The sequence below is a fragment of the Lissotriton helveticus genome, chromosome 9 (genome assembly GCF_964261635.1).
Source record: "Lissotriton helveticus chromosome 9, aLisHel1.1, whole genome shotgun sequence".
Taxonomy (NCBI): Eukaryota; Metazoa; Chordata; class Amphibia; order Caudata; family Salamandridae; genus Lissotriton; species Lissotriton helveticus.
Window position 1 is genome coordinate 744697673 of NC_136070.1, and position 26639 is coordinate 744724311.

The 26639-nt window shown below is 45.3% G+C and overlaps 1 protein-coding gene across 2 annotated transcripts in view; it reads right to left on the minus strand.

The window, feature by feature from the left end:
* The window catches only part of SCYL1 (SCY1 like pseudokinase 1), a 990258-nt gene that overhangs the window by 647017 nt on the left and 316602 nt on the right, over positions 1 to 26639 (minus strand). For both annotated transcript variants that reach the window (XM_078660868.1, XM_078660869.1), the window contains exons 7-8: positions 15483 to 15641; positions 15161 to 15268 (exon numbers count right to left, since the gene is read on the minus strand). In XM_078660868.1, the coding sequence (XP_078516994.1) occupies positions 15161 to 15268; positions 15483 to 15641 (267 nt within the window). The remainder of the gene's footprint in view (positions 1 to 15160; positions 15269 to 15482; positions 15642 to 26639) is intronic.

The following is a 26639-nucleotide window of genomic DNA, read 5'->3' on the forward strand; positions in this document are numbered from 1 at the left end:
AAGGTACCGAGCAGTCGGAGTATTGCTTCTTCAGAGTAGATGTCGAAGGAAGCCCATGATGCGCTGTTTTTTGGCTGGGTGTTAGACATTCTGATGTGAACAGGGTGTATGCTTACATCATTGAGGAGATCATTTCTTATGTTGTCGGTCTTTAGCTTGAAGAAGGCGGAAAAGTCTTCACTGTGTGGGATATCGCTTGATGGGTTGTTTGATTGTAAGGGTTGCGGCTTTGTTTGACTTTTGACTAGTTCGAACAATTTTCTTGGTCGGTTTTTCGCTTGGTCAAGCTGGAGGCGAAAGAAGTCAGATTTTGCACGCTTGATTTTCCTAAAATAGGCATTTCTCTTGTTCTTAAGCTTTTTGCGATGTAGTGATGAGGGGTCAACTCTCCAAGTGCGCTCTGCCGATCGCATAGCACGCCTGTCTTCGTTGAGTCTGCCGTCATACCAAGGGTTCGAGCTCTTGGTGGAGACTCTCTTTAGTTGCAGTGGGGCGGCTTCGTTGATTATAGAGGTCATAGAGTCGAGGTAGAGGTCGGTCAGTGATTGAACATCAGAGACGCCAGCAGGAGGAAGGAGGAGCCTGTAGGTGTGGGGAGATAGGGAGTTAGGGTTGAGATTCTTCATGTCCCTTTTCCAGATCTTGCATTTGGTGGGTTGAGCCGGGGAGGGCTTGACTTTTTCATTGATAAAGAAGGTGATGACGTGGTGATCTGACCAATCACAGGGTTGGATTGACCCCAGTTGGGTAGAGTCCTCTTTGGCGATGATGAGATCGATTATCGAACCTTTATCATGTGTTGAGCTGTTGCATATTTGGGTGAGGTCAAGCGCATTAAGGAAAGTTTTGAGACTATTCACCACTGCGTCTTTCTGATCGTTCCAGTGGAGATTAAAGTCACCCAGGTAGATTTGAGTGATCTGCCGACCGGCGTTGGAAGTGATAGTGTCCATGAGTTGTTGAGAGAAGATGAGGTTGTCCCCCGGCGGGTGATAGATGAGATGTAGAGCACATACTGGTTTGCCCTCGCTGGAGATATCGAGGCATAAAGTGAGGGAGGGGGAGGTGACTTTGGTGACGGATAGATTGCTCCTGAAAATGCATGCGATTCCCCCGCCCGTCTTGCCGGACCTGTCGAGTCTGATGATGTGGTAATTAGGGGGAACTAGTATGTCCATAATAGGCGTGGAGGCTTCAGTTAGCCATGTTTCCGTCAATATGGCTAGGTCAAGATCCATTGATGTGACAAGATCTGCAATGTCGGAGGAGTGTCTCTGGGCCGATCTGCAGTTGAGAAGGATGCATTTGAGTCTAGGGGTGAGAGGGGAGCTCGAGTGTTCTAGCGATAGGGGGACTTTTCTGAGGTTGTTTGGGACAGAACATCTGATGCTTAGGGTTGGGTGCCTAAGGGGATTTGAGAGAATAGTGGGTATGGGGAGGTGAGTGGGGGTTATGTGTTTTAACGGTCCTGGGCCAAAAGAGCGGAGGAGGGTGCATACGTCGTGATCCGACAGGGAGTTAAGGGCACGCCGGGGGCGGTGGGTGTTGTTGCGGGCGGGGATAGAGGGCCAGTGCGGAGAGAGTTGAGTGCGAGGGACTGTGGGGAGAGTGCGTCGTTTGTTGGATACGGTGGTGGTCGTTGAGGGTCGATGTCTGGGAGGTGTGTGAAGAAGTTCTTTGATGGTGCGGAGCTAGTCTTTGAGTTGTAGGAGGGTGGATAGAATCAGGTCAAGAGGTGTCTTGGTGTTAGTGTTCGTGATGTGGGCCATGGGCGAGGCGTTGAGCGGGGAGTTAGAGGGCGAATTTGGGGCGGTGAGGTGGGGTATGCTAGCGTTAGTGGAGGGCTCTGCTGTAAAAGTGGGTGGGGTGGTATTCGGTGGGTGCGATGATTTGCAGGTGAGGGGTGTGGGTGAAGCAGGGGGAGGTATAGACTGGTTTGCACCAAAATGAGCACATTTTGAAGCAGGTGTTAAAAAGTAGAAAGGCTTTTATTTCTCCTAACTTCCCACTTTTCATATGTAGTGCGCTGTACTGCACACATTCGAAGTGGGAACATTTTCAAGTTTGTCTAGGCATACCATTTTGTACTGGAAGGATATCCTTTAGTGGCTCGTAAGTTTATCCACAGGCACTCCCCCGAATGACTTATTTTACTAGCAAATTACCTATTCATTTTCAACAGCGCCGATTCATGTCATTAACTATCGTGTTTTTCCCCAAAATCCTCAATTCCTAATTCAGGTCTTCTAATCTTTTTCTTGTAGTGCACCTTTTCAGACCTGCATCATGCACCGCTAGCTATGAATGAGACAATCAGAGGGCCCTTGCAACGCACTTCAATGCCGACTTGAAAAGTGTGCCAATATGCGTGTGCTGAGATGCATAGTGAACCTGTGCTCAACACACTTCAAATCGAATATGAAAGAGATCATGCTTCCTGTCTTACTGACTCAAACAGTGTTTCTTTCAGAATCCTCAGGCTGGGAGAAAGTAAGAACATTAGGATGAGATGCAAAGCTTTCGACTGGCAAGAGATTGTACGCTGGGCCAGAACTGGAAGTTTGGAAGTTGTGAGATATAAATTCATCAGTGATGGGTCCTCTCTGCAAGTAGTCAATGGCTTGTTTCAATGTATAAGCAATGAGGTATCCCACTGTAGTGCACATACTGTGTAACCAACCTGTAAAAGCATCAGACTTTAAGTATGAGCGCTTATTAAGATGGGTACTATTGAGGATCATAGGGAGCATACTGTTTTCAATATGGCAACTAATTCGAATGAGAAAGCAGGGTGCTGTAGAGTAAGGACCCGACCGGAAATTGATCATCCGGAACTAGGGTCACGTGACATGAGTGAATATTTAAAATGCCGAATCTGCAGCGTGCCATTACCCTCGCCGAAATTCCTGGAGTGACGCAAGGCTGTATCAAGACTAACAGGAGGTGAAGAGTATGTCGCGTTGTGTTTAAATAAATAGCGTATTTAACATCTGTTAATGCAGGGCGCATTGGAGAAATTGTAATGCTACAGATGTAGGCTATAGGTAAAGGAGGAATAGCCGTCATAATAGGAAACCTCAGTACGTATAGGCCGGTAATGTTTAGCGGGGAGACGGAGATGAGAAATGTTGAGTAATAGGTCGTCCCCCAATATTCGGAATTCACTCTGCGGCAGAGGCAGTGGTCATTCCCCGTATATTTGAAACGCCAGACGGTAACGGCGTCTGGCGAGTGTAATGCATCAGCATGACACGAACTAACTGCTTGCCGATAAATGTGAACCACAAGTACGGGCTATAAAAATCTTAGACAATAGTGTCACCAAACCTTGAGTTTTAATTAGCCAAACCCTGTTCGTTTAAATTTCAAATTACACATTTTATTAGTGTATGGAGCATAAATGGGTAAATAGGTTGTGAATCCATTGGATATGCAGGAAGGTCATAGGCGGACGAGCGCATGGTAGGCAGAGACATTTGAGGTCCTCATGCATAAATTGCAATAGAAATAAGCAAAGATATATGTCCTAATTCACAGATTAACACCCCGGGATAATTGAATAATCCTGAAGCATTAAGAAGGGATGTATGACGGTACGACGCGTACCGTCACAACGCGTGCTTTTACAACGAGTCTTTTACAATGCAAGTCGTAACCACGACTTGCGTTGGGGGCGCGGAGAGTAAATAATATCATTTACTATTCCAACACCAGTCCCCGTGGATACTAGGGAAGGTGTTGGAATAGTAAATTTACTATTCTTTATCCTCTAGCGCCCTCCAGCGCAAGTCGTGGTTACGACTTGCGTTGTAATGGACACGTTTTAAAAGTACTGCGGTGTAAAATCCGCGTCGAAAAGGATGTTCCCCATTAAAAAGGGTGCTGAAATCTACCTGATACCTACCATCGAGCGAGTAGGATTACACCTGAGGACCGGTGAAGCCTTTTTGAACTAAATAAAAATAAAATCATAAGGGCAACATTGGGGGTAAGTATTCTAACAGATTGTCTTTCTGTTAACACCAGGCGATTACATTATATGAACACCAGCATGAAAGGAATTACGCAAGATGCTGATTTTAACAGTTTATGAAAAGTCCCACATTTAACTTCAGGAAATCTGGATTAGTGCACACCTGCTCCTCGATAGAACGAGGGAATTAGAAAATAGAGGAACTTGTAGTGATTATACACATATTCTTTCCTTCTAGAAGCATAGAAGGCTATTAAGCAGACCGTTGCCTCCCTAGATCCTTCGTAGGGACGTTACAGAGTTTTTCTTAAGGTATGAATCAAGAAGAGCTAGAGACATTTAGATTAAAACTTCAGTGAAAATTTCAGTATGAATGAGAGTGATCAATATCATTAAAAAGGAATATGATCACGCATAATGTTTATCGATAATACAAATAGAGACACGAATGTAGGGGTATGAATGAATGAGGATACAGAAAATCGCTGGGGTCATGGGAAAGCAGGACTACAAACAGTAATTAGGGGCAGTTGTCCTTGACAATGTAAATAAAGCATAAGAAATTATAAATTGATAGAATATTGATGTTACACATGTGACTATGTATTAGTGACTATGCATTTTTTATTTTTATTTACAGAGTATTGTGTGTTTTTAAAAAATTGTCCTGAGGAAGGTAGTGCATAAAAAGCAGGATCCACCAAAACGCGTCGACATATAAGAACAATCCTTTCTGGGTTTTGTATTTATTTATATGCATACAAGAATGTGTTTTTAACAAATAAAAATGTGTGGTATTTTAAATGTATATTGGAGATTGTTTTTGATGGTGATAGTGTTACATCATTGTAGGACTGTGCAAGAAAGATTGCTTCTACATTGATTTTTATGTACTAAGGATAAAATGTTTATATGTTTTTAATAAAGAAGAATGTAAACGCAATTAACATTGTCAGGTTAAATTTTGCAAGCAGATAGTGCTTTTGTGGTTCTACTTTCGACTGGGCGGGTAGCAAAAAGGTTCTAAAGTGTGAATGTGATAATTGCTGAATATATGCACACTTAATAATAGCGATTGTGAGGGAGATAGCTCATTTGATAGTCTTTAGCATTAGAAGAATTACGCCAAGGGAACATTTTTGTTTATCTACTGTGACTTACCCAGTTCCCTTGTGGTTAAAGGGTTACTCTCTACCTTTTATACTGCTGCTGTAATTTTGACATTTGATAGGTGGTAGAGGTAAAGGGCAGGATTGATGTTTTTCTTGTTCAGAGTGAGAAGGGTCCTTTACCTGAAACAAGCCTTTTTTCTCTTCCCTGATCATTGCACAGTGTGGCTGTTGGTAACTAAGTGCAGAAATCTCACCCCTCCCTCATTGAAACTATGTTGTGAGTGCTTCAGGCTGGAGATTACTCTGCTGTTGGGAGCATCTTTCCGCACAAGTGCTGTTTCTGGGGAACAGCTGGGAATGGACACTTAATATAGGAACCACTCCTAGCCGGTACAGAAATTACAGATAGAGAATTCACATCTCCTTTCGGCATATAAAAGAGGGAGCCACAGACCCACTTGTTCCTGTTCCAATTTCTCTTCAACCAAGGAAAGGAGTGCTCCAAATAGTACTTAGAGAACTCCTCAGCAATCAGACATGATGTTTGCCTGATACCCTGGTTCCCAAAGGTAACAGGATATCATCTGGAGTCTTGTCTTGCTGTAAGAAGCTTATCCTTTGACCTGCATTGTCAAAATTCCAACCTACTGCTGAGAGAGGGAAGGAGCCTGCCAACCCTACAGTGATGTTATTGACTTTACAGCACCCGAGCAGCCTGACCACTGTTGGACCCGGGATCCCTGGTTGGAAGAGGTAGGTACCTTAGGCCAGGTAGGGACCCGCGTTCCAATGTCAGGGAAAGGAAGGTCACCCTATTAGATAGCCCCGCTCACCCCCTTGGTAGCTTGGCACGAGCAGCCAGGCTTATCTTCAAGGTAAATGTGTAAAGTATTCGAAACCACGCTCACAACTACCTAATGATGACACCACAAATAGACTCCACACAAGTTTTATGAAAAAGAGTATAAACTTTATATAAAAAGATATACGATAAGACCACACAATATAAATCCAACATATGAGGTTGTGTACTTTTTCTCCTGGCCGGTTGCTAGGCCAGCCAACCCTTGTAAGTTCCGGCGGTATTAATGAGCACTTCTAAACATTCTCCTGTAATCCTAATATGTTATACAGTTCATAATGCAAGAATCAGGCACTTTTGCAATTTAAAATTACTGTAAGGCGTAACACAGCAATCAGACACTGCAATGTGAAAAGAATGCAATGTGAAAAGAATGCAATGTGTAACGTAACAATTAGGCACTGTGCAAAGTAAAATAATGCAATGCGTAATATAACCACCCGGTATGTCGTTATGCTTAAATAAGGCAATGCGTAATATACTAATCAGGTAATTTGTTAGGCAGGAATAATGCAATGCGCAATAAGCTAATGAGGTAGTTTGTTATGCAGTAACAATGCAATGCATCATACAACAATCAGGTAGTTCGGTATGCATATAAAATGCCATGTGTCATACACTAATCAGGTAGTTTGTTATGCTGGAATAATGCAATGAGTAATACGACAGTCAGGTACTCCGTTATGCAGATATGGAATAATGCGTAATACACTCAGGCACCGATAACAGTGCCTTAGGCAGTCTCGCCGCCTCTCCTTTTGACCCGCAGTCAGCCTCTCAACAGTTGCCCCCAACACAGGTATGATGTAATCAAAAAGTGCAGATCCGCACTCCGGCCTTTGTACCGCCACTCCCTTGGCAATACGGGCTGCGATAAGAGCCGAAGCATGGGCTCGCGCTGCCGACACAAGAGAGGCCGAGAGCGTCTCCCTCCGAGCCCGCGCCCGACCCAGGAGTCGACACAGGTTACCTGGGGGGGGCGCAAACTCACTCTCCTCGTCCAGCGACTGGGCCCCCAATGTAACTTTGTGAATTGGCAACGGCAGGTTCAGGCCGGCAACTCAGCTTCTCCAGGACTGCCGGTCCGGGCCGCTATAGTTACGAAGATCTCAGGCTGCCACAGAGCACACGCACACAGTGTCGCCGAGTCTTTCTTAAGCTTCGGGTGCACGATCACTGGGCACTCCACACATAGGTCTCAGGCTGCACGAAGATCACGCGCACAGCGTCGCTGAGACTCACTTCAACTCTGGTGCACACGATAACAGGGCAAATCCTCACGAAGGTCTCACGGTGCACAACACACACACACACAGCATTGATGAGATTCACTTGGATTCCAGTGACCAGGATCACTGGACAATCCTCACAAAGGGGTCAGGCTGCACGAAGCACACGCACACCACATTGCTGATCCTTGCTTGGACTACAGGTGCCCACGATCACAGGGCACGCCTTACGAGGGTCTCAGGCTGCAACACGCACGCACCCACAGGCCCGCTGAGACTCATGGAAACGTTTGTGTTCCAGTGTTTCCGAAACAGGGATCCAGCTCACCTCGGGCCCTTGGGGATAAGTTAGTTCAGGACACGGCACACATCAAAGTCCATTCAGGCAGGGGGACACAGCAAACCGCAAAGTCCCTTTAGCCTTTCCTTGGTTAAAACAGCAAACTGGGGGGCCAGCCCCAGAACACACAGCAAGGGTCACTCCTATCCTTCAGTCTTTTCAGTTGTTTCTTCCTTGGCAAAGGTCCTCTTGACCACGAAGTAGCTCCAGTCTTGTTCACACTTGATCAAGCCATTCTCCAAAGTTCAGGGGCTTCAGCTCTCATAGTTATACCCCCTCAATGGCTTTGAAGTCTTTGTGTTCAGGGGGCACTGACCCCCTGTTCAAACTAGTTCTGGGTGCCTCCCTGCATGTGACACCTTTCATCCTTTGATTAGTGGGGGTCTGGATTCTCAATCACTCAGCAGGAGATGGGACAATTGTTTTATAGCAGCAACCCAGGGCTCTTCGCCTCTAGGGGCTTCTCTTCCCCCTACACTCCACATGCAGGTCAGCCTGTGTCTGTCTCACCGCCTCCCCTGGGTCAAGACATTCCCAGACCCTATCGCTTTCAAATCCAGACAGTCAATCCACAGCCAGGCAGAGACACACAGAAATGTTAGAGCACAAAAACTCAGCCACTTCTAAAAGAGGGGCTTCTAAATACACAGTGCAAAAACCACCTTCATAAAAATATGTGTTATTATATGGAGTTCAGGCGTACTAAACTTCACCTATTTATTTCAGAGACCTGGCTTAATGAGGGATCCCTGCCTGACATTTTAGCTGCAGTTCCTTTGAACTACTACATACTGCATGTCAACAGGCCAGCTGGTAAAAGGGGCGGAGGGGTTGCTGCGATTATCCGCAACACCCACAAAGTCTCTACCTTATCATCTCTTTGTTTAACAGGATCAGACAACCTGATTTTTAAAATGGATATGAACACTGGATCACTACTTTTGATCCTCATATACCGCCCCCCTCAAAATATGCCCACCTTCACTGCATCTCTAGCAGAACAACTTGCCCCCTTGATAATTTCCCACAGTAAAATTGTGCTGCTGGGAGATTTCAACCTCTGGCTAGACTCGGTTGAGTCTGACTCCCAGGCAGCCACGTTGAAAGAGACCCTCCTAGATATGAACCTCCTCCAACACATTCACCTTTCAACTCATGAGAAAGGGCATAGCCTAGACCAAATTTGGTCTCAAAACATCTCCTTGGCTATTAAGTCCATCACGCCCTGTATTTGGTCAGATCATTTTTTGATCAACTTTACCATGACCACCGAAAGAAGTAGAAAGCCCTTGCCCCAGCTAGGAGGTAAGACTAGAATGTGGAAGAATGTTGACATCTCCGCTTTTATAGGATCCTTAACATCCTTCGCTCCCTCACTCGATCAGGATATTGAAGGAATGGAAGAAACCTTCTCTGAGTGGCTACTTCAGGCAGCTGATGCTCATGCTCCGTGCACCAACTTTCCCCGCTCTCGCCCCAACGACGCTCACAGGTGGTTTACACCTCACTTGAAAACCGTTAAACTTAAAGTTCGTCAAATGGAGCGAAAGTGGCGGACAGCCTACTCAGGTCAGGACAGGGCTAATTACTGCAAGGCCCGTAAGGATTACCAAAAGCTCATTCTGAAACACAAAACTAATTACTTTACGGAAAAAATTCTCAAGGCTCAAAATAAATCAAGAGAATTGTTTAATATTGTGGAAAACCTTAGCACCTTGACAGAACCTCTCTCCCGATGGTCCCCACACAGGAGCTCTGCAACTCACTAAATTCCTTCTTTTTTGACAAAATCTGTACCATTAAACAAAGTATCCTTACCACTCAGCCTTCTTTTTTCTTTGCAGACACTTGTCATAATGCTGTTACCCTGGATTCCTATCCCCCTATTGAAAACGCCAATTTATCCAAACTCCTTACTAAGGTCAAATCTGGATCCCCTGATGACATTTGTCCCCCTCACATTTTGAAAGAAGTGGGCACCAGCCTCCCCGGGTGCTTACTCTCCATGTTGAATGGATCACTTACACAGGGTAGAGTCCCAAATAACTTCAAAAAAGCCCTCCTCATTCCCCTTATAAAAAAGGCAGGAGCCAACCCGCTTGATCCGCTCAATTACAGACCAATATCGTTGCTGCCATACTGCGCTAAGCTTCTAGAGTCTCACGTCTGTGACAGCATCTCCACATTTCTGGAGAAATCAGAGTATCTTGCACCTAATCAGGCTGGCTTCCGTCCTTGCCACTCTACCGAGGCGGTCATTCTTTCGGTGCAGAATACTCTGAGGCGGAACGCGGATGTGGGGATCCACCAGGCTCTGGTGCTATTGGACCTCTCTGCTGCGTTCGACACGGTCGACCATACCATCTTGGTCGACCGTGTCGAGCAGGCAGGTCTCAGGGGCCCTGCGCTGAGCTGGATCCGCTCATTCATCACTGGCCGAACACAATCGGTCAGACTGGGCTCCTTTACGGCTCCTGCTATACCCACCACCTGCGGAGTACCCCAAGGCTCCTCGTTATCTCCCCTGCTTTTTAATTTGTACCTACGCCCCCTTCTGTACTCCCTCAGGAATGCAAAGGCAACCATCTTCAACTACGCTGATGATTTGCAGCTCATCTTTCCTTTGAACACCAAGGACTCTGTGGTTGAATTTCAAAACACCATGTCCCACATTCTGAGTTGGATGAGCTGCAATCATCTGAAACTCAACCCAGGCAAGACCGAACTGGTCTTGCCTGGACAGAGTACACTCAGTTGGAACCCCAGCTTCTGGCCCTCAAGCATGGGCGCTCCCCCATCCAAATCATCCTCGGTTAAGAGCCTAGGTATCTTCATTAGCGAGGACCTCTCTTTAAAAAAACAGGTTGGAGCAGTTGTGTCCTCCAGTTTTTTTCAGTTGAAGAAAATAAAAAAAATAGCTCGTTTCTTCTCCATAGCGGCCCTCACACAGATCGTCATCTCCCTGGTTTTGTCCAGGCTGGACTTTTCCAACAGTCTTTACCTTGGACTCCAAATGGGAGAGCTTAAACGCCTCCAGCTGGTTCAGAACCAGGCGGCCAGACTCCTTTTGAACATACCTAGGAGGCAGTCAGTCAGGCTTGGCCTCAAACAGCTACACTGGCTGCCGGTTGAGCAATGTGTGGCCTTCAAAGCTGGGTGCATTATATTCAAGTCTCTGCATGACACTGGCCCCCTGTTCATTAGAGACTTATTCAAAAGATATAGTCCTTCCCGCAATCTCCGGTCCATCCACAAATCTCTCCTGACTGTACCTCCGTACAAGAGGAAGCGCCTCGGAGGCAGCTGCTTCGACCACCTCGCAGCGGCCTACTGGAATTCTCTTCCCCTCCATCTAAAACTGAGTGACAACATCCTCAGCTTCAGACACTCCTTGAAGACCTGGCTTTTTTCTCAGGCACATTATTGAGCTGCTTCATCTCCACCAATTGACTGTCGCGCCTGTTCCTTTCTATAGCGCCATGAAGCCTCCAGGCGTACGAGCGCTCAATAAATGCTGATTAACATTAACATTAACATTAACCTTTCCATCTTAAGCCTTTGGGAAGATAGGCTGGAAAACAGCCTTCCCATTCTGTCCTATGGGCAAGATGGTCTTTCAACAGTTAAAAACGAAATGGAGATTATTTCACTGTCAGGACATGGCACACACCCTGGTACGTGTCCTACCTTTCACATGCACTGCACCCTGCCCAGGGGGTACCCTAGACCTACCATAGGGGTGTCTGGGGTGCATAGAAAGGGAAGGGTAAGGTCTGGCAAGTGAGTGTACTTGTCGGAACAACATGGCAATTTAACAAACTGCGCGCAGGCCCTGCAATGGCAGGCCTGAGTTCCCTTTTTAAGGCTACTTGCGTGGGTGGCAGAAATAGTGCTGCAGGCCCACTAGTAGTATTTGCATTACCAGCCCTGGCACACATAGTGCCCTTTACTAGGGACTTTACTAGTAAGTCAAACATACCAATCATGGACAGCCAATTACCATTATACTTCATACAGGGAGCACTTGCACTTTGACTTTGATTTGGATGAAGGCAATAGAACAGAGCAGTGGCTTTGCGTGCTTGCAAGGCAGAATTGTACAAGATTGAAGCAGAACTTTAGGTTGAAGCTAAAACCATGGTACTGTGAGAAATTGGGAAGAAAGAGGTCTTGTGATTGAACCGAAGGGCTGTTCATGAGACGCAAGCTTGTGACCTAGGACATGGAACCAGGTAGGCCTTACTGGAAAGTAGTATGGTCATTAGGATGACACACCTATAACATACAAATTGATATCTAAAGAAAGATAGGATGTTGTGAGAAGTTGGCCTGATGTGCAGTGTTCACTATTCTAGTGATCACTATATATCAGTCCAAACAACCCTTATTGATGATTGGTTGTAAGTCAACCTTATAGACCAGCTATCCTAGTAGCATGGATACGAGCAGTCTAAGGCTAAGACTCTAGAGGGCGTGTTAAGCCAGCTGTTTTACCATCACATTACCCCTTGAACACCCAGTGAAAGGACACCACACAAGTGTTATGAAAATAAACAGTGTATTTATTAGAATCACAACAACCCTGTACTCTTTATGAGGACAGGGTGCTAGGCACACCACAAAACTCTTACGAAAATACTTAAGTTAGCACGTTATACACAAATGCCCGAGGGGCACGAAAAACCATATACTTTAAAAGTGGAATGCGAAATTACTAGCAGGTAAGTACAGTACTAATAGGCTTTGGACTCGCTAGGACTTGACTATAGAATCGTTAGATTACTTCTAGGAGGCCTAGGGGACTCGGGTGCAGAGTGTGCACTCTCACGCGGGATGCGGGACAAAGTCTATGGGAGCTAGTAAAGGCAAAGTTAGTGTTCACGGGCGAACCCGACCTGGTAGGAAGAAAACGACAGTGGATCCTGACCCTAGGATAGTGAGGCTATGCTGGGACACCGAAGTGCCGAAGTTACCTAGCCCAGGGGCTGCAGCTGCATAGGTCTGAAAAGACGTCGGGGATCTCGTTGCCGGACCCGGAGCCTGGAAGAAGGAAGTTGCTGGCAGGCGACCAGCGAAGGAAAGTTCGTTGGATCCAAGCCTGGATCGAGGAAGAAGAAACCTGAAAGCAGAGGGGACCAAGTTCTTGAATCACTAGCCAGTGATTAAGTGGGCACCAGGATGGCACCGGGCGAAGTCACCTCGACTAGGTGAGTGGGCGACACTGGCTCTGCAGATCTCACGGACCAGGAGGCGTTGTCGGCGACCAGGATGGAGAGGCGAGCTGTCCCACGATGGATGAAGCTGTCGGCGTCGAAGTTACCCAGGATTGGGCAACAAGCCTTGGCTAATTCAAGCCCACGCAGTGGACTCAAAATGGCGTCTTGAGTGGACCAGGAGGGTCCGGGGTGCTCCTCTTTTGGAAGGGAGCAAGGGCCAGCCTGGAGCAACCAGACCAGCAGCAGAAATGTCGTCGGGCGTCGTTCAGAAGGCCACAAGCCAGCGGGCTAGTAGCCAAACAACGCGGTGAGCAGAAAAAAGCAGAAGGGCCCCACGCAGATCGTGGAGATGCTGGGAGGCTGCACTTCGGTGCTGGGGCTGCTCAGGGTCGGGGCTTCTCGGACCCCAAAGCACTCACCAGGAAATTACTCGGCGGGCTTGCTGGAAAGAAGTCGTGCAGTCTTGAAGATGGCCGGTCCCTCGAGGTCTCGTCACACCCACGAATCTCAGCGTGACTGATGATGCAGGTAGAGGTCAGAGGTGCCAGGGAAGCCGGTTCTCGTCGAGCTGGGCAGTCTTGATCCGGAGGAGAGACTTGCAGCAGACCGCAGTGTTCTTAAGATGGTGCCTGCGGATGCAGGGTGACTACTCCTTAGTCACAAGGGAGAAATCCTAGGAAGAAGTCTTGAGTTCCTTTCGTGGAAAGTAGTTTCAGGATTCAAAGATGATCTGATTTGGAAGGGGGCCAGTTCCTACCTTTATCCTGTAAAAAGGGGCTGGCACGCGACTAAGTCCTGCCCTAGGGGTGGGACTAGGAGGGGGGTGGTTACACCCACTTCCTTGGCGGGCTTTTCCCCAGCACAGGGTCTGGAGTGACCCTGGAACTGGTTCCAGCCAGCCTATGCACAGTGAGCACCGGGGTGCCACGTGCAGTCACCTTCCTCTAAAGCCCTGCCTACCTACAATACACAAAACCCTGTCTGGGACGGTGCTGGCACCGCCCCTGGCAGGAAACCCTTTGTCCTTATCTCCTGCTCTGGGAGGACTCCCAGCAGCAGGAGGGCAGACTTGTGTCTCGGTGGCAGCATCCATTTTGTGGAGCTGAGGCTCTGTTTGACTTTAACCGGGGTTAGGGGTTACATACATGTCGTGTCCCTCTAGAAGGGTGGAATGCTAACCCCGTCGCCAGAATTGGCGAGGGGTTAGTATTCCAATTCGTATGACACCTTACTCGACATGTTTTGATAAAGCGATACCAGAGTTGGCATATAACCGCGAGGATTATAATGCACTTAAGAGTATATGGTATGCGATATCATGGAAACGGCTAAGGGATGGATCCCGAAAGCCGCAGACAGGCTCAGCTCATGCCAGAGCACCATCTCACACGATTCCAAGCACTCTGCCTTCAGGATTGTTAAGGCCTGCCATAGGAGTGACTGATAGGAGATCTGTGTGTCCGTTTTAGGGTTAGATATAGGTATACTATATCTAAAGCAAAGGGTGAGTACACCACCTTGCCCCAGCTGTCGTGCAACCAGTTGTGTCAGTTTAGTTAGTCAGCCCAGGGGTGGCATAATACATGCTTCAGCCCCTGGGAGACTTCTGGGTACACCTCAGCCCTGGGTACAGGGACTTGGAGAGGGCCCAGTGCCAATTCAGTACCTGAGTACAATTTGGATAGAGAGAACAGCTAGGCTGTGGGTCTGATTAGCAGGCCCACAGCCAGGGAAAGTCGTAAACCAGTGCAGCAAAAAGCAAAAATCTGGGTGATCATAGGATTGCAGACCCTACTCTCCTACAGATGTGTTGTTGCCATGCTGATTTAACGGTCTCATTCAAAGTGCAACAATAATAATAAATATACCACGTAATTAGTGCTTGAGCATCGCCTATTAAAATAATTTCTTATGCTACAAATACTGCTAAAAAATTGTCACTTACTGACTGTGTAATAATCTCAGATCTTCCTTTGAGAGTGTAGAAGAATGTAATTGTGTAATCAAGAGAGCTTCATGGAACATTGCTCCCAATGACAATTCCTGTTTAATTAAATGTTTAATGCTGATACCAGTAGGCCCCATGACAATATCTGTTTAATTAAATGTTTTATGCTGATACCAGTAAGCGCCAGAAATTTACTCAGAAGTATGAGGCAGTATTTTCTTTGACAATACCCATCTGATTTAAAGTTTGTAGCCATGTTTACACTCTAAAACGGCAGGCGTGGTGGGTGGGTTTCATCCGCCATGCTGTAAATAACTTAGTCCCACTTTACTTGGTTATGTGGTATGCACGGTTAGAATGAAGCTAAGAGTTAAACATCTGAGAATGTACACATGGTAAATGTACAGACAAGAACCCTAGAAGTAAAGTGGATCTAGCAAATTTAGATCACTGGTGCCATCACTCACATAAAAAACATACCTGCTGGAGCAGCCTGATCCTCATGGCTCGGTCTGTAGACGAGAACATTTTGATGATTACAGGAATGATTTTCTGCTGGTATTCTTCAACAGTGAGAAACTTGCCAACCTGCAAAAGAACAAAGGATGTTAAGTAAAAAAAAAAAAAAAGGAGGTGAAAAGTAAAATACCTGCCTTTTTTAGGCAGTCAATATTGATGCAACAAAATAAAACTAAAATATATTTATTGATATTATTGTAGCACTAAGGATGCAAAATAGTAAACGTGCCCTTCACGATGCCTCCCACAAGAACCCAGGAAACCAAATTTACCATGCAAATACCTTAAATAGAGGGGTTAAGATGACCGCCCCAGCACTACCAAACTCAAAAGCTGTGAGCAGCTGAGGGAGGATCTTATGCCGGCAGAAATCCTCTGGAAAAGACTCCAGATTGTTGCTAAGATGCTGGAAGAATGTCTGCAGTTCTGCTGGCTCTTTAATCTGTACAGAAATAAGAAATACATGTCAACATGTCAGGACTTGAGAGAGGAATACAGTCAATTGGCAATAGAAACAAACAAGCAACCTCTAAATTCTTGTTAACAAAGGAGCTGTATAAAAAAGACAGAAAAGATCTGAAAGAACTAGAATGAGGAGAATGTACCAGATGGACCCAAAAAACATGGAAGTGGAAAGTTGCACTGAACATGATTTGATAAAAATAGCACAATGAATAGGTAGCGCATCATGAAGTCGAAAAGGTGGAAGCTTTATGAAGTACAAAAAAACACCACTTTGACTGGAGGAGGAGGGTGATTAAACTCCATGTAGTATGGAGATGGGGAAAGAAAGAGGAATGATTTTAAATTGATAGTATTATTTGCTGCTTCTTAAGTTAAAAAAATTCCAAAGGGTTGAGATAACCGGAAAGAAAGAGGAAAAAAGCTCAGCCGATTCAAGAAACGGAAATGTCCCAGCAGGAAGATGTGAATACCACTATCTGGCATTCTTTAATTCCACTCACTGTAGAGAGAACTTCAACTGGACGATTTCCTAAACGGTCCAGTTTTAATGTGTTTTCCTAATAAAACTTAGGGGTCTATTATGATGGCGGACGGATGGCTGCCGCCGGGCCAGCGGTGGACATCCGCCCGCGGACGCAACCCGGAAAACCGCCATTAGCATGGCGGTGACATTTTCTGCCTGCCACTTTTCCCCCCATACCAGTCGGCACGCCTGCCTAGCAGGCAGAACTGGACCGCTACAGTGGTGCCGGTGCAGGTCCAGGCTCCGCCGGTATGAATAGGATGCCAGCGGTAGCCAGCCTTTCTGCCGCGGTGGGACCGCCATGGAGAGCATCCGAAAAATTTCTCCGGGGGCCCATTGCTGGCCCCCAATGTGTTGGGGGTGTGTGGGTGCACTGGGGGGCCCTCTACATGTCCCTGTACCAGGTGGCAGGCACTGTGCAGTGCCTGCCACATAGTGCAGTGATATGCATGACATGCTCCTTTTCACATCGCAGCGGTGCTGCTGGCAGCAGCAACCGCCGCAATGTTAAAGGCCACGATCGTACCACCGCGGTCAGATTTCCACTGCGGAGCATACTAATTGGACCGGCGGTTATGCCGTGGTCCTAGTGGGCGGTCTTTTCCCGCTACGATGGCGGCAGTGTGATTTTACGACCGCCATCCTAATAGACCCCTTAGTGTAGGTCAAGTCCACACTGGGTATACAAGGCATTCTACAGTTTAAACTCCAGCAGACCAAAAGAACAACTGTTGTGTCAGTAAGGCAATTAGCAAAAAATTGGTTGGTGGTGGATTCAGAGAGTTGGTTGATGCCATACACACAGCCATACAATACCGAAATACCCTAGAGACTATTTGTGGGGGCACTTATACTTACTTTGTGGTTAGTACATTAGTCAGATGACCTTAGTCCTCATGAAACCCAAAAAATAACAGTTTAAAAATGACTGCTGTCCCTCCGTTCATGTCTTTGGAGTACCAGCGCCAGGATGCCTGCAATGGCGACAGTGCGCTTTATAAGTTTTATAAATAAATAAATAATCAACTCGCCCTTTAGTTGTTTCATGAATTAATCCCAAAAGGGAGATTGTCACTTTGATATATTGACATTTTCCTCCTTGAACATTTTGCTGGGAAAGACTTCTAAAAATGTGGTTTTGTACAGTGTCTTACACTGTTTATGTTTATATATATGAATAGCAAACAAAATCTCTTTCAAATCAAGAGTTTAGAGTCTGCACTCGAAGCGGGAAACTCATGGCAATCCATTCATAATTCGTTCTGAGACATAGTTGATTCATTACGGTGCAGAGACGCATTTCGGCCGATGGCACAGCCTTTCTCCATCCAACTATTAAAACGCTTTGCTTGCAATTAAGTACTTACTGGTCACTCAACATGGAAAAAATACGTTTCGTTTCTAGCCAGCAGCCAATTTCACCAGAAAATAGTTTGTTTTCATAAAAAAAGTTTGCAATTCTCCATAACCATTTCATTTTTAAACCTCAAATAGGCTGATAACTGTGGTTTTCTAGTTAGCATACGACATTGCCATAATTTCTCGATTTAAACACTTGCGACATAGAAGCACTAATGTCCATTCAGTTCAATATGTGCCCTGTTCCTGATATCGTTTTCACATTAGGGGCGAAAACAAGGGCTTATCGCAGGGGGGAAAGTACTCGCCAAGATATATAGGTATGATCATATATTTTGAGCACTGCGTCTTAAGGAGGCTTGGATGCAGCAGCTGCCGGGGGTGGGTGCATTGACCTTACCGCCTGTCTCACGAGGTCTCCGGGACCCAGGCCCTTGGCCAAGAAAAGGCTGGGAAGCCTGCTGGCTATGTTAACTGAGAGGATATGTACTCAATTAGAGATTCCTTTCGTTGCCACAAAAGGGGCAGAACTAAACAAAAACAATGGTTCTGTTGGGAATCACATTTACATTGAAGATATATTGAATATACAAATGTGTAGATATACCCAGTGAGTAATATATCACGGAACACAACTGATGCTGAAAACAAAGAATAGATCAAAGGAAAAAGTATAATACAGCAAAACAACTGACCACACTGGAAGGTAAAGGCAAATCTTTTGTATTCTGCCTTTTAGTCAATTTGATTCTCATTATATTTGGGAGGCTGTCCAAAAAAACATAATACATCAACTGAAAATGCATGGGGTGGGTAAGTCGTGACTTAGTGACTGAGTGCTCAACAGACATGATCCTACATCTAGAAATCATATTTAAACCATATATGTCCACTCTAGGTTACAGTAGTTTCAAACAGATATATTATTTATTTAGGTGATTGGAACTCTGTATGGACGGATACATAGACTGAACGTCAACGTTTCGACCCTAAAACAGGATGCGCTGAATTTGGAGCATCTAAGGCGGGTCTTCCTCAGGAATGCAAGTAGGTTGGACAGCCTATTAATGTAAAATAAAATCAGGTCAGGGCCTAATGTGTGTCAGTGTTGAAATAATTCCAGCCTAGGTTCCTGATACGGCTTACCTTGGTAAAAGGTAAAAGTATCAACAGAAAGTTCTTCAATTGAACGGTTGGGGAATGTCAGCCGACAAACTCCCATTCGTGTAAGGCGTAAATTCCTATGGAAAGAAGCGCAGTATACTATTAGAACTCCGCTATGTGCAGGCAGAGTGAGCCATCTGGGCTTATATGGTCATGTTGTTGCCTACCTTAATTGTCTTTTTTGTGGTCTTCAACACGAGCCGGTGGGAAGATCCGTGAAGGGCGGTGCCACCGTTGCAATCACCTATAGGGATAGAGTTTCCATCTCAGTTGCGAGCAAGAATGTGCAGTAATGGATGTGCTATACAATTGTTGAGGCGACTTATCTGCATAAAAAACCGGCGCGCGGTGGTGTGCGTTGGGACATAGCTATGTACATAAATTGGCCAATATGAGAAAAATTTTCACTAGACATCATCTTTTTGCGCGAGACAACCTCTCTCTGTTGCGTTGAAAAGCGGCTCACGTATGTGATGTGCAACCGGCTAAGGCGATTAGCACTTGCACAGGTATTCGCATGTATCGTGACTGTTCTGTCACCGGTAAGGCAGCTAGGTTTAAGGGTCTTGCCAAACCTGAGAACCGTGTGCCACGTGGACACAGTTAATTAAACCGTGAAAGGTGAGCCCACTGAACTTAAGAACTACCGCCCCATCTCGCTCCTCCCATTCCCTGCCAAAGTCATTGAGAAAGCCGTCAACAGTCAACTCGCCGCCTTCCTCGAATCTAACAAATCCCTCGACCCCTCACAGTCCGGCTTCCGAGCCAAACACAGCACCGAAACCGCCCTCATCGCAGCAACAGACGACATTCGAACTCTACTAGAAAACGGAGAAACAGCCGCCCTCATCCTACTCGACCTCTCCGCAGCCTTCGACACAGTCTGTCATAACACCCTCATTCAACGCCTCAGCAACATCGGAAAACAAGGGAAAGCATTGGACTGGATCATCTCGTTCCTCGCTGGTAGAACCCAAAGAGTCCGCCTCCCCCTTTTTAAATCAGAGGCCACTGAAGTCATCTGCGGCGTACCACAAGGATCATCACTCAGTCCCACTCTCTTCAAAGTATACATGAGTCCCCTCGCATCCATCGCTCGCCAACACAACCTCAACATCATCTCCTACGCAGACGACACCCAGCTGATCCTCTCCCTCACCAAAGACCCAAACACCGCCAAAACCAACTTACACGAAGGAATGAAAGAAGTAGCCGAGTGGATGAAGAACAGCCGTCTAAAACTAAACTCCGACAAAACGGAAGTCCTCATCTTAGGCTCATCCCACTCTGCCTGGGACGACTCTTGGTGGCCACCGGCACTGGGAACCGCACCCAGACCTACGGATCACGCACGTAACCTGGGCTTCATCCTGGACTCCTCCCTCTCGATGACCAGACAAGCCAACGCCGTCTCATCATCTTGCTTCAACATCCTCCGCATGCTCAAAAAAAATCTTCCGTTGGATCCCCACCGAAACAAGAAAGACGGTCACCCACGCACTGGTCACCAGCCGACTGGACTACGGAAACACCCTTTACGTCGGAAAAACAGCCAACCTACAGAAGAAGCTCCAACGCATCCAAAACGCCTCAGCCAGACTCATATTGGACATCCCTCAGCAAGCTCACATTTCCGGCCACCTGAAAGACCTCCATTGGCTCCCCGTCAACAAGAGAATAACGTTCCGCCTCCTCACCCACGCACACAAAGCCCTCTACGACCAAGGACCCGAATGCCTCAACACGCGACTGTCCTTCTACACCCCCTCCCGCCAACTACGATCGTCCAATCAAACCCTCGCCGCCATTCCGCGCATCCATAAATCCACCATGGGGGGAAGATCCTTCTCCTACCTGGCAGCCAAAACCTGGAATTCTCTCCCCACCCACCTCCGCCTTACACAAAACCACCTCGCCTTCAGAAAGCAACTAAAAACTTGGATATTCGATAAGTAAAGCACACCCCTCCCTCAAGCGCCTTGAGACCCTCTGGGTGAGTAGTGCGCTATACAAATCTCTGAACTTGAACTTTTGCAAGGCTTATCTGGTAGTTCCGTGCTTGAATCTGATCCTAATAAGGGAGAACTAAATGAGGTATCGCATCTCATGTCGATCGGTATCCGGTTTTAAAGCAATCTGTGTTAAGATAAATACAGCTCACGTAAGTGATGTGCACACGGCTAAGGCGATCAGTGAATAATACAGGCATGCGCATGTATCGTGACTGTTCTGTCCACCGCCTGGCAGCTAAGTGTAAGGATCTTGCCAAAGATCGTAACCGTGCTTAACGTTGATATGGTTAAATTAAACAGATAAAAGTGACCCGCTTCGACCTAGCTTCACTGGTGGTTAAGTGCTCGAATCGGACCCAAAAGTTTAGTGCGTAAACTAAATAGCGACAAAGTATATCGTGTTGAGTCGATTCCCAAACCTTGGCGAGGTACTGGCACCGCGGATACACTTCCTGATTGTGTTGGTGAGGGACGTTTTAATCGATCTCTGTAGCTCGTCTACTGACAGCTACTGGTCTCTGTGTGCTTCCTTATAGACATGCGCGGATCATGGCGTACGTGTCTGTTGTGTGTATGCTGACTCATCAGCTGGTGCTCCACAAGCTGGAGCTTGCGTGCGTGCGTGGTATGGGACTACCTATTGCTACGTAATGCACGATGACTCAAATGTGCGGGACGTGCTATTCTCGATAAAGCGTAGAAGGAGCCTTGTTCCTAGAAAAACGGACCTCGGTCGTATGTGCAACTTTTATAATTTATCAAATGGCCACATGATGATCATTCAAAATACATCTGCAGACTTAGGTGAAAAACCTTAATAATAAACACGGCTGTTATTTTCTGCACATACATACAAGTGATATAATTAAAGTGTGTGATCACATCATCGTTTCGCACTTCTGTTATTTACATTGTACATTTGTCGAGTGGCCACATGTTTATAGATATAGTGTATAACAAGATAGTCATTTACTCCAAATACAGCAAAAGGATTATTTCTTGCATCTACAAAGACGATAAAAGCAAGGTGTATATTCACATGGTCTTTTTTCCATTTCCGTTATTCATTTATGGAGTGGCCACATGCTTGTGGACACAGTGTATCATCATAACAAGATAATTATTCACTCCATGCACTTAAAACCGGATATATACAAGGTGTATGTTTACATGGTATAGTAACAGTGTCTATATTACTTCAATATGTATTGGGTATTAGTATTGCCATATTGGAATTTTTGTCAAATGAAGTTACTGTTATTAGACAACCTTTTGCAAATGGGAAGTGTATCATCCCCTATTGTGCTAGCTGTGTGTGCCTAGTGGCTTATCTGATCCTGACCGGACCCGCAGAAATTGCCCATATGGCAGGTTGTCTTTTAGGTTCCTGGGATGGTGTGAGTTGTATTGCAGAAGGGTGTTGCGGTCTCTGGGTTTCTTGAATAAGTTCACCACGATTTTGTCTTCCTCTACTTCTAGAGTCAGATCTAGGAATGGGATCGACTCGTTGCTGTATGTCATTGTGAACTGGAGATCTGCAGATCGTGCATTCAGCCATACCAGGAATTGTTGGAGTGTGTCTTCTATGCCTGTCCAGATCATGACAATGTCATCAATGTATCGATTCCAAGAGGTAATGCTTCCCTTGTGTGGATTTTGGTCTGAATATATGTGTTGATGTTCAAAGTTGTCCATGAACAGGTTAGCCAGGCTGGGGGCAAATCCGTCCCCATAGCGACTCCTTTACATTGAAAATAGAATTTATTTTGGAAAATAAAATAATTTTTTGTCATGGCAATTGTGAGTAATTGACCTAAAAAATCAGTCGGGATCCAATGTGGTGAAGGGCGGTTGTCTAGAACGTTCCTTATAACACTGGTTGTTTCCATTTGGGGTATGCTTGAATATAATGAGCACACGTCGAGTGTCACAAAAAATTGTGTCCGTTTATTGAATGGCTGGTCCTCCAAAATTTGGATGGTATGCATTGTGTCACGTATACATTATCTTGCTTCCCATACAGAAGGTTGTAGAAACTATCCAGGTATTGGTTAACTGGTTCTAAAAGAGAACCACATCCCGAAACAATCGGTCTTCCTGGGGGTTTCTGTAAGTTTTTATGGACTTTTGGGATTGTATAAATCGTTTGGATCCTGGGGGTGTCATTATTCAAGAATTTGAATTCCGGTTCTGAAAGGAATCCTTCTTCCACACCTTGCTTGGTAATGTCCTTAATCAGTTTTGTTATCTCCTTTGTGGGGTCTCGTGGTATAGGAGTGTAGCTCTCTTCACAGTTCAGTTGTTGTGTGATCTCTGTTATGTAGTCCTCCGTATTCTGGATGACCACCGCTCCCCCTTTATCCGCAGCCTTTATCACAATAGATTTGTTTTCCTTGAGTGTCTGTAGTGCCTCTCTTTCTTCTTTTGTAATGTTATGTTTGATATACTTTGTGTCCTGTAGAAGGTTCATGACTTCTGTCATTACCACTTTTTCATATGCTAGTATTTTTTTGTTCATTAGGTACGTAGCAGGGACAAAGGTGGATGCAGGGCAGAAATTCGTTGCTGCTGGCTTTCTCGTACCACAGCAGATGTGGGACAAGACAATTCATTTAGCGGCCCTTTCTAGAGATTTTATCGACCCGTGTGATGGCATCTTAATAACTAAGGAGCAATTTTGTGCCAGTCCACATCAATACAACCGACCTTCATGGCGGCCACAACCACTTCTTTTATGTGTAGTGATTATTCTGAGCCCAACTAATTTGTGTCCCGCTAGGATTGGAGCCTGCTGGCCCTACCTTTGAGGCTTCTCCCATGTTACTTGCCCCGCCTCACCCCTCACGTCCTGATGACGACCCCCCTTTAAGGCCTTACGGTTGCCTACTTATTTATCTGGGGTCGAAACGGCGACAGACCTTACAAGCTGCCATCAGCCTGCGCCACTAATAAGTAAAGCTATATAGACAAGCGCATGTAGCATGGTGTTGTATCTAATGATATAGGAACATTGGATGTCTCTGTTTATAGCTGGCTCTATGGTGAAGCCAGGGTTTAGTGATTGCACTTATGTTTAGCCTTCCAACTGTGTAACTTTATTGACTGTGTTCTGAACTTGCACTACTTTCTCCCCACTTCACTACCCATCTCTCCTCACCCTCTCATCTCCTGGGGTACCACATTTTGTAAAAGTATGATGAAATTATATATTCATGATATTCTTTATTCTAAAACACACTGTGATTAAATAACAAGTGTGCTGATGCAATATGTGTAGTTTTGTTGGTATTTGCACAATTTTGATTTAACACTGTTCATTACGTACTGGGACCCCTCTCCTCCTGTACCATACAGCACCCAGGTCCCAGTGACTTAATTGGGTATACCCCCTGTTTGTACCGCATCAGGAACCTAGGCTGGAATTATTTCAACACTGACACACATTAGGCCCTGACCTGATTTTATTTTACATTAATAGGCTGTCCATCCTTCTTGCATTCCTGAGGAAGACCCGCCTTAGATGCTCAAAAATCAGCGCATCCTGTTTTAGGGTCGAAACGTCGGTGTTCAGTCTATGTATCCGTCCATACAGAGTTCCAATCAACTAAAGAAATAATATGTCTGTTTCAAACTACTGTAACCTAGAGTGGACATATATGGTTTAAATATGATTTCTAGATGTAGGATCATGTTTGTTGTTTAATGTCTGTTGAGCACTCAGGCACTAAGTCACACCTTACCCACCCCATGTATTTTCAGTTTATGTATTACAGGGGTGTGGAATTTATTAAAATATCTACTTGTCCATGGGGCAGTTTGCTTCATAAATCTACTTGTCCTGTAACAAAATCCACTTGTCCCTTTGGTGCCATGTAGTGCGGCGACAAATTATGTCAGCAATCTCATTATATAAGAGCTCTGATATAACTTCTCGGATTATGCCAGGGCTCATACCATAATAGTGTTTGAATACTTGCAATGCCCTTGTGTTGCTACGTTTCCACAGATCTACTGGGGCTGAAGGTAGTGGTAAGCAAATAGTTCCAGGGTTAGAATGCCCTTTTGAGTCTGAGCAAACCTTCTAATTTGCATTTTTTAAGGGTTTTAATCAACTCTTCTCTAATCTTTTCCCATACTGAGAAATGTTGGAAATGTACCCCTGACAAAGGCAGGCATAAGCCTTCTTCAGAGTTGGGAAAAAGTGGTTGGATGGAAAGAGAATTTTCAAACACTTGCATGAGCAAATCTACACATGCATATCTGCTCATGCTAAAATGCAGTTCACAACTATTTTCTAGGAGTACTATTTTTGTCCTACATTTGTAAATTCTTGGGAATACACAAAAGCCGTATAGCTGCACTTAATGCAAGGACATATACCATGGGTGCACTTTTGAGACTCTCTTTATAATTAGGCCCTTAATTTAGTCTGGGCATGATCTTTTACGTTTATTAAAACTCTGTCTCTCTCTCTGTATCTGATGGCTTCACTGTGAGTGACAGCATTCCGCTCTTTCGCAAAGAGCATATCGGCACACAAAGTAGTTTGGTTCAGTGGCAGCAACTAGTGTGGCAATGTGTGCTTTTTGAGACCAAAAACTATTTTTTGCTACTATGTTTGTTATAATGGTGAGGGCCGGGCAGCTCCCACACCAATAAGATTTTACAAAACCCATGCCAAAACAAGTCATACATTGACAAAACTAAAAAGCTTACCAATTTTAGACCCACTGATTTTGCCAATGCTTGTTTATTTTTGTTTCCCATAATCTTATTTAAACTGGTTACACTGATTTACCATTATGAATATTTTTGCGAAATACTAGCATGCACCAACACATGTTAATAAATGATGTTGCAAAGAAATGGTACCTGAAATGTTACAGTAGTTTAGCTAAATGTTTTTTTTCCTGCTTTAATTTTTTTGTCAACATTTTATTTTGAAAGCAAAGAATCATCAATCTTGCTTTCAAGCTTCTGCAAATATTTGCATCAGATCAGAGAGCATTCTGGGATTATATATAGCCTCATATTGCTACACTGCTGGAACCATTGTCAGTAGTGCAGTCAGAGCTTATAACATTAACGTAGAGCGCTCACACTAATAATAAAGGCTTTCAAGTAATGAACCATAAATACAAGTTCGATCCGCATTCACATTTGATAAAAATATTACCTTAATTGCAGACAGTGCCCTTCCCTGATCCATAATGTTGTACTGCACACTGACATCCAAAGGGTTTGTGCTGCAGGGTGCTGGGCCTACTTGTCCCAAGGACAAAATCCACATAACAACTTGTTGGCCTTGACCCCAAACAATATGTCCTGGGCATCAGGCTATATGAATTCCACATCCCTGTATTATGTGTTTTGGACAGCTTCCCAAATATAATGAGAATCAAATTGACTAAAAGGCTGAATACAAAATATTTGCCTTTACCTTCCAGTGTGGTCAGTTGTTTTGCTGTATTATATTTTTTTCCTTTGATTTTTTCTTCGTTTTCAGCGTCAGTTGTGTTCCGTGATATATTACTCACTGGATATATCTACACATTTGTATATTTAATATATCTTCAATGTAAATGTGATTCCCAACAGAACCACTGGTTTTGTTTAGTTAGAATATCCAGGTTATGAGCGTTACTGGGTTACCCCATTATCGTTAATGACAAAAGGGGCAGAAGGCGGATTGAGGTTGACAAAAGGCCATAGACCAGCCCAAAGACCGGTCTGTGGCCCTTCTCCTGATACAGAAAGGGATCTGCCGAGGGCGAACCCACTTGCGTTGTTGCAGTGATACTGGTGCTCCACCTGCGAGGTCTGAGGGCGCTCCAGCAGGGCTGGGCCTCCCGACGATGAGGAGCACGCCTCATGAAATTTAGCTGGATGGGGGTCGCTCTGGGAATATGAGGGAGTG